At 39.0% G+C, this 9,498-nt stretch overlaps 1 protein-coding gene across 1 annotated transcript in view; it reads right to left on the bottom strand.

Annotated features, from left to right (window-relative positions):
• Positions 1–4,543: 4,543 nt before the first annotated feature.
• LOC149830473 (DDT domain-containing protein DDR4-like) overlaps positions 4,544–9,498 on the bottom strand; it is a 30,151-nt gene continuing 25,196 nt past the window's right edge. Inside the window, exons 10-13 of the mRNA XM_090016536.1 lie at positions 6,116–6,158; positions 5,786–5,974; positions 4,892–5,693; positions 4,544–4,821 (exon numbers count right to left, since the gene is read on the bottom strand). Coding sequence (XP_089872662.1) covers positions 4,970–5,693; positions 5,786–5,974; positions 6,116–6,158 — 956 coding nt within the window. The 3' untranslated portion in view covers positions 4,544–4,821; positions 4,892–4,969. The remainder of the gene's footprint in view (positions 4,822–4,891; positions 5,694–5,785; positions 5,975–6,115; positions 6,159–9,498) is intronic.

Genomic DNA, 9,498 nt, shown 5'->3' with positions numbered 1-9,498 from the left:
GACATTGATTTTTGGCATCTTATAGTTTATAAAATCTGCCTACTTGTAATCAAATGATCTAAGAACTAAGTCTCAATAAGCAAATATGTGATTATATGTAAAGTGAGATTGATGGAACACAACAAAAAATGATGTCCATGACTAAATGTGTTCCCTCAAAATTAGATGGATGATTGTCATTTGCCTCAATTAGATGCGACCTTTTGAACTTCCAGGCATCTTGGACATGAATTGTTGTCATAAATTAACTAGTTAGTGTATTTTTCTTTACTCGGAGAAACTGCCCCAAGCCCAGAGGCCTAGCCGTGCTGGCTCAGCCTGCCGCACTATGGTCTCTGTCCATGTCGGCGTAAAACTCCGAGGGCTTACCCCTCTACCCCAGAGAGTCGCCAAGTTTCAACTTAAGCAGGGGGTTGGCACCCATGGGATTGGAACCTAGACTGCCCATCAAACAGTCTAGGCCCCCATCCGACTATGCCAAACCCCTTGGGTCTCTTAAGTGGCTAGTGTCTTTATCAATGCTGATGTTGTTCTCATGGTAAGTCCTAATGTTGCCCACAAGGGCTTTGCTCATCTGGTATGGATGCCTTGTGAATTTTATTAAGTCTACGGCATGTCATGAGTTCAAAACCCATGAGAGGCATTGATCGATGCAAGGTTGAAGATGGGTGTACTCTCCAGTGGACCCGAAGGGTTTTACCAACCGGAGGCCCGCTAATGTGTAGTCAGTGATGGCAAGTTTTGCTTGGCCTAATAAAATAAAACAATAATGTTGTCAAGATCAATTTTGAAATCCTATTGTTCTTCAAAAAAGATTAAAAAAAAATCGACTTGAATCAAATTAGAATTGGTCCATCTAAAATTTAGATTTTTAAAAAAAATCTAAAAATTAAAAGAAAAATTATCTAAAACAAATAAAAAATTGAAATAAAGTAAATGGTCACTTTCTAAAATATACATTTGATGCATAAACCATATAATACTCAACAAAAAGCATAATTATCGTAAACAAAAAAAGTGACTGAATAGTTCACTTAAATAAGTGCCGATTAGATTTTAACGACTTTGGTAAATCCCATTATCTCATTTTTTTCGATGATTTTTGTTTATCCAAATTTATATATTTTTAAAATATAAATAGTGATGTACTTTACAATCGGCATATTTTATTTTATTTTTACTTTGACCAATTATAAAACTCATAGATCCCATCATGTATTGCTGTCACCTGAACTGAATAGTATTATTTTTTGGAAATTTAATAATAAAACCCATAAGTTAAGTCCTATCAGTCATGTCATACTATCAACAGATAATACACCAATAATTGCGCCCTTTTTTATTTTCAGAGCGCATCATTCACGTCAGATGCAGCTCAGTCGGAGCTGTTTTGGATGCCGTTCATCCATGCAATGAACGGCAGCCAAGATAGGTCGTTACTTGGATGGATCCCACAAATTTTTGGAAAGCCATTCATGGTTTAGATTAACGGTATCTACAGCCCCAAAAATCAACGGCTGAAACAAAACGAAACAAGTGTTCTGGGGGTAGTTCATCACATGAATGAATGGCAGCCAAGGCAGCTCAGATGGTTTATCGTAAGCCAATATTTGCACGTTTATTTAGAAAAAGTGAAGCAGGTTTTGAGGAAAAAATAGCCCCAAGGGGTTTGGAGTTTGTGTAGTGGGATGGTGCCTTGGCCGCTAGGCAGGTGGTCTAGGTTCAAATCTCATGAGTGTCATCATCTTTCTGCACGCATAGGGGTTAGTCAGACCCCTACCAGTTATACAACTATACCATTGGGTTTTTTTAACCTGCAAAGTAGGGATGGCAGTGGGGAGCGGCGGGGCGGGCGGAGGACAAGGTCTCCACCCCCGCCCCGCCTCAAGATTTTATCCTCTACCCCCGCCTCCATCCCCGGCGGGGAATGGATTTTATCCTCCATCCCTGCCTTCATCCCCGTTTCATGTCCTCCATCCCCGGTTCAAACGGGGATGAGGCGGGGCAGGGCGGGAATATTGCGGGGAAAAGTGGTCGGGGCGGGGATGAGGCGGGGCAGGGAAAAATGCACGTCCATCCCCGCCTCCACCCCCGGACGGGGATGGATTTTAACCTTCGTCCCCGCCTCCATCCCCGTTTCATACCCGGTCCAAACGGGGTGAGGCGGGGCGGGGCGGGCCCCCGCTTTTCCCCGGTCCACTGCCATCCCTACTGCAAAGTAAGGTGGCGTGCACTAGTTGCTCTTACCGGACAAGCGAAGAGCGTTTAAACTCACTGGCCCCGTTTATAAATGTTTTATTATTTCATGATAATAAAGGATTTGGGTTGCTTTTGAAATTTCTATTGAGGTTTAAACAGAAGTTTTTTAGGTTTAGTTTTTTAATTCCATCTTATGGTGAGCTGAAAGAACAAGGATTCAGTGATGTGATTGATCACTTTCTTTCGAATTCAGAACGGGTGCAATATGATTGCACCAAATTTTGTGCATTAAGCACTCCATTGCCCTCCATCAGGTCTTGGGTCCCACACATGACAGGTTTGTGCAATCATATTGCACCTGATCTTTTCACCTTTCAAAGGCAATCACCCAGCAAATGGTTTCACCTTTACCTGTTCACATAAAACTCACTTATACCAAAAAGAGGAAATAACATGCTAGACAGGAAAATGTTTTTTAATACAATCACCTTTCGGCCAGTGAGTTTTCCTATCTGAAGGTTTGGTTGCAATTTGTGTTAAAATTTATATAAAACTAAATAGGTTTAATATTATCTGCCACAGTTTGTGTGCTCCACGCTATATTCAATATGTGTTTGAGATCCAAAGCAATTCACAGCATAAAGAAAAGAGAAAATAAACTTCACATCACTCCTGATTTCACTGATTGGAAACTAGTAGCTGGGATGGGAAGTGGCATTTCAGGAAGTGGCAGCTGACAAATCTACCACCTCCTAGAGGTGGTAGCTGTCAATTCCATGATACAATGCCACTTCCCATCCCAAACGTATTAACTCCCATCCCAGCTACCAGTTTCCAAATTGACCAACTTTTTTCCAAATGATTTAACTCCTATCCCAGTTCCTAGAATCCAAACAGGCTGGGAGAAAATAAAAGAGAAAATCATAAAAACAAAAAAAAATAGTTCATTGGAATACATGTTAGAGAGAGAGAGAGAGAGACTTTGAACAGGTTCCTGGAAGATGAAACAAGGGTGGAAGAAAGTGAAACGTTGCAAAACAGGTGATTTTACAAGGTGAACCTACAAAGTCATCCAACACAATGTACTCTTTATATACATCTGATAGGGGTGACTTGTAAATATCACTAAGTTGACAGGACAGCACGAGTTCAAAACCCACAGTTGGTGTCCTTTGCTTCAATGTTGAAGTTGAGTGCACTCCCCAATGGACTGGGTCAAGGATTTTATCAACCTGAAGCCTGCCAGGGATGGCAGAGTTTTCCCTTGGCCTAGCCACACACACACAAAAGAAAACTTAATGCCCACGTCTAATCAAAGCCTTGTGCTCACCCATAACTTGAAAGAAGCTTAGTGTAGACATCAAAGGTCAAACCGTGTAGCTAAAATTTCAGCACATGCTTTAACAAAATGCATCTAAAAGTCTTTGCAAGGAGGGAGTTGGGATGATTCTGGCAATTCAGAGGGATTTGAAATAAAATCCTGATATTAACATCTAACATCACCTTTTTAATTTATTTGATTTTCTTTTCTTTTTCCTCCAGCCATCCTGAGGATTCAGCCCCCAATGGCATTCAAACAACAAGATTCCGTGGTAACTTAAAATTCCCCCAGATTGGAGAAACTATAACTGGATTAAACAATTAGAAAAAACAAAAAGTTGAAAAATCTCACTAAAAAACCAATATACATTCCAAAGATTGTTTTTTTTTTTGGAACCCAGCCCCCTCCCCACCCCAAAAATCACCTACCACACATTGGCTGGCCTACGGTAGGTAAAACCTCAAGGTCCCCCGTGCCCACCAAGGAGTACACCCAGCTTTGACCATGTGGCAACTGGCAAGGTACACCACCTGTGGGTTTCAAACTTGTGACATCTCATCAACTTGGTGACATTCACATCTGGCTACTACCAGATGAGCTGAGCCCTTGTGGGCTATTTATAACCCAGCTGACAGATATCAAACGCAAACACACACACACACGACCTAATGAAGTGATTACCACATGGCAACCATGATACAGATGCCAAGTCGATGCTTGATCTGACAAATCCATCGCTACCATGATTTTTATCAGTTCTCAAATTAAATTCTATGGGCAGAAAATGACCCATATCATAATTTCCACCACCATAAAGAATGGTTACAACTGCACACGGGTGCTGAACACCATCCACAAACATCTGGCTTCACATCTAAACGGTGATAAAGACATGCTTCTTAGAAGAGCTTCGGCTCATTTCTCCCATCACCACAATGTTCCATTAGCTGCAAAAGGGACTGCTTTACACGGGCATTAGAGGCAAAAGTGGACTCAAGAAAACAACAAATGCATGCCTATGTCTTGCAACCAAAATTAACATATGGCGCAAAATATCATTGATATGATAATAATTATCTATACATTTTGATCCATCATCTTTACCCTCAGCTGAAAAACTCTGAGCAGGTTACATATGTTTATCATGAAGTGAATGGTTTCAAGAACCCCTTCATGAGAAATCATCAAAATCATTATACACCTCAGGCGTCGAGCCAATATAAGACCATAAATATCAGAACCAAAGGCTATTGTAGAAAAACTTACAGGAATGAAGAGAGTTGTTCATCATACTGCTATACCTCAAGATATGATCATCTTCGGCATACTGCTATACCTCAAGATCTGATCATCTTCGGCATACTGCTATACCTCAAGATCTGATCATCTTCGGCATACTGCTATTCCTCAAGAACTAATCATCTTCATCGTACTGCTATTCCTCAAGATCTAATTGTCATCTTCATCTTTTACCACGCTACCAGGAACCTCATCAAATCCAGTTCCTGGAGCAAGCTCATTCAAGTCCAGAAATCGTCTCTCTTTTTGCCCTTCAAAATCTTGCCTTGGGATATTTGCTTTCACAAGTGGCTCATTGAACACTTCTGCTGCCTCCAGAGAATCAGGACCATTGTCCTTTATATCTGAAACTTCATCTTGCTGAGAGTCATTGTTTTCCATGGAATAATCTACACTATCACTTGCTTTAGACTGCCTCTCAGAGGCATTAGGCTTCTCAGGTTTTGCCGAGTCAGCTTCTGAGTCTGAAAGCTCATACTGTCTATAGTTGAAGCAGTTACGTGTTGCCCTCCTACTTCTCCTCAGGCCTGACTGTATTTCATCCATTGACCTCAGTTTTGATTCCCTTCTACTCTGAGGTGGCTTCCTTTGTCTAGGAGATTGTTCCATTTCTTCACTGAGACTCACAGAATCGTCATCGTCTTCATCCCCTTCATTGTCATCATCTTCGCCATTTTCCTCATCCCATCGATAGTCCTCATCACCCTCGGAACTACTCACCGTTTTCTTGTGTTTCCGAGTTCTAAGATACTTATCGTCATACACAACTTCTCCCATAATATCTTCATCACTATCAAAGTCTGCCTCATTATCTGAAACTGCTTCAACAAACTCTTTCTCTGAGTACCTTTGTGGTCGTTGTCTTCGCCTGTTGCTGTACATTAGTCACATGTTTCTGAATCATGTACTTGGACCAGATCAATTACACCAATGATTAAAGAGGAAAAGAAATGAAAACAAGGATACCTGTGATCAAGAGGGCCAGATTTATGTTCTCCATCAGTTTCCTGACAATCCATTGACTTGGGTGATTGTGTATGGACTGACATGTGATGATTAACTCTTGTAGGACCATTAGCTTTACCATTGGTAGAGGTCTCTGGTATAGGGATAAGATCTATTCTTGCAACAGGTTCAGGAGAAGATTGCCTTGTCCTAGAAAGCAAGAACTCTCAATACAAGTAATTCTTGTACAATCAACAAGCAAACTACATAATTTCTAGGACCTAACATAATTCCATTTCTCTTCAAACTAGAAAGTAATAGTATGATTCCTGAAGATGCAAAATAGCTTACTTTGTGATTTTGATTGCTTCATCGATTGAACGGTCAAAATCATCTGCAGATGCAAAACCAATAATATCAGATGATGAGACCGATGCAAATAATAGTTTGAGAACTATGATATCTTTTCCTTGCATAGTTCAAAGTCACCTATTTCATAGGCTAAAGAACCAATATAGACCTTGCTAAGCGCTGACATGCAATTATTAATCAACAAGCATAACTTAACTATAACTGGAATAAATATTCAATCCAGTCAACTGCCAAGTTTTTAGCAAAATTTAGATATTAGGAAGTTCCAATTTTATTTACTTATTTTGAGTGGTCAATGCAATTCCTCATCCCTCACATGATGGCACAACTTTTCAAGTGCAACAACATATTCAGGAAACGTAAAACATAAATAGACAGTCTAAACTGAGAACTTTTCTTATGAAGGTTAGACAAGTGAAACCTACACCAACACATACAGGCTAAAGATGAAGTCAGCTACTAGAAAACTTTGCATAATCTCAAACAGTTCCTCATAATCTCTTATTTATAGTAGAAAAGTTAAACAGCCTCATAGAATTTAAGACTTTTAATAAGGGATAGTGTTCAAAATTTTACTTGCAGCTACCTCGATTGAAATTGGAGCATCCAAAGGCGTAATTTTTCTGTCTGAATCTTCACACTGTAATTAAGTTGGTTGAGTTGATAGAATTGAACAGTTTTTTTGCCATAGGAATAACAAAAGCTACGTGACAAAGTATGAGTATAGACGGCAACTAAGTAAAGGATGAAGGGATAGAAGGGCCAGACTCAAAGATCTTGATAGCATGATCCCCCAAATAAGCCCCAAGGGGGGGTGGCATAGTGGGGTGGGGCCTTGTCTGCTGGACGGCAGTCAAGGTTCGATTCTCATGGGTGTCGCCCCTCTGTGCAAGCCAAGCGTAGCATAGGCCCGGGGGCAGGGGTCTAAGCATCGGAGTTTTACGTTGCCGGCACAACGACCATAGGTATGGCAGGTTGAGCCAACGCGACCAGGTCTTCGTGCTGAATGCAGTTTCTTCTGTAATATCGCGTATTTTCACACTTAGTTAAATTTGAAGATTTTCAAAAATTTGGCTAAGTCTGGAAGAAAAATCATTTGGAGCTCAGTTTTTAGACTGATGTCTTTGAGTTTGGGCTTGACCCAGGTCCCATAGACAAGGTCGTAACGAGCCAATCGAAGCGAGATAAAAAGTTTTAATTTTGACCTTTAAATTCAAGTGAAATTCAGGTTATTTTCGAACAAAATTCGAAATTTGATATTCGTGTAATATGTTGTTGGATGCGTCTCGAAATTCTGAGCGCAACGATATTTTACTTTTATGAATTTGAGTTCCGGTTGGCCCGAAAATCACATTTTTTCAAAAATTAAGCAGTTCGTCGAACTGGATCCGAAGTTGGATGGATTGGATCCAATGCTTATGATCTGAATTATTATGGATTTTGATCTTATTTAAGACCCATTTTAATCTGAATTTAATCCAGATCTTGATCCAATTTTGTTTTGGGCATGGGTTTGGATTTTAGATTCGGATCCAGACCCAAATCCATGTCCAATAAAAATGTAGTTTTAAATTTAGTTTAAAGCTTCAAATTATAGCTAAATGGAGTTAGAAAGACTCTTAAAGTAATTAAACCAACTTTGAAAATTCGAAAGCATTTATTAAATAAAATTTGGAAATTTATTTTAAGGCTAACTAAGACTTCTTAAAAGAGTTCTTATTCTTACCTAAGAGAGGTTAAGAGAGAGTTTTAAAAGAATTAGAAAGTTTTAAAAAAGTCAACATAGAGGGGTTGAAAAAAGTTAGGAAACTTGAGAAGGGAGTTTCAAAAATTTGGAAACTCTTCTTCTCCAGCCCATTTAGAGAGGGTTGGAGAAGGGAGGGGGTGTCACCTTCCTCTCACTCTATTTAAGAGAGAAAAAAGGGGGAAAGGAAAGAAAGAAAAGAGAGGAAGAAGAAGAGGGAGGAGCTGCTTCTCCAGCCCATCCGGTCTTTTACACCATTGCTCTTCGTTGTTTTTTAGTTTTTACAAAGGTACGGGTCTTCTTTTGAATCTAAGTGAGAAATCGAATGTCTGTTCGATTCGATGCAATATTTTGGTTGGAAAACCTATGAAAAAAAAAACAGACTCATGTAGGGTTATGATCAAGTTTATTTAGGTTTGGATTAGATTTATTAGGCTCATATATATATATATATATATATATATATATATATATATATATATATATATATATCTTAATCTTCATTTTTTTTAATTGAGTTCATGCTGGATGTAGTTCGATTTGTTGGATCGATGCTTATGTTCATAAAACTAATTTTAATACATAGTCAAGATCGATGCTTATGTTGTGATTGAGTCTGTGAAATTGTTTTCAAAGTCGATTGTCCAGTTAAGAGAAGGAAATCATAATGATATCTTAGTTCTGAAAATAAAGACTATGACTGAGAAATTGTATTATATATATTTTATTTGGTTAATTTCGGTACTGAGCATGACTAGTTTTTCTTTATAAGAGTTGTGTGTGTGCTGACACTGAATCATAGATGTTAGCAAATCAATATGTGCTTGTAAGTTTACTTGATCGATACAGGCATGTTAATTAAATTGATTCAGCATAGGTGTGACTTGGGTTTTCAGAAATCGTGAACCGTGGGTATAAATCTGAATATATTAGTATGCTTGTGTATGCTTTCAAATTTAATTTTCTGAACAGACTCATGTCATCATAAAATCTCTGCTTTCTTTTACGCACACCCACATGATTTTTTTTTTCGGCATAATATGTCAAGCTTTAGATCCAGCATGAACTCAATTTAAACTCCGATGCTTAGACCGCTGCCCCCGGTGTATGATCGTAATAGACAAGAATTAAAATCTTCTTATGTTCATAAATCCAAAGCCCAACTTAAATACAATATGAACATGATTTTTAGAACAAGAGTATGATCTGAATATTGTAACTGAGTTATCATGCATGAATTCGGTTTTAACTGTATGAAAATATGATTTATGTTACCCAATATTTAGACATGATGGTATAGACCTGGTAGAAATATATATAGATCATACTCTTGGTCAGCTAGGTGGAGACTGTGCGGCTTGATGGGGCTTGCATCATTGCCAGTCTGCAGACGAGTCTGTCACCTGTGCGCACAGCAGATCGGCCTAGTGTATTGCGTATGGTGAACAGTTGCCGTTGCACCTACTTAGGTGCAGCAGGTAGAGTCAAACCAAACCAGCCGAGTAAAAGTAAATTATATATATATATATATATACATGACCAACGGGGGCTTTGTTTGGTACCAACTGTTGGTATACCCTGTGTTGTATTGGGACTTTACATGTTCAAAACCCAATAG

Source organism: Nuphar pumila, chromosome 8, assembly GCF_984573655.1.
Source record: "Nuphar pumila chromosome 8, dmNupPumi1.hap1.1, whole genome shotgun sequence".
Lineage (NCBI taxonomy): Eukaryota > Viridiplantae > Streptophyta > Magnoliopsida > Nymphaeales > Nymphaeaceae > Nuphar > Nuphar pumila.
This window is presented reverse-complemented; position numbering and strand designations above follow the sequence as displayed.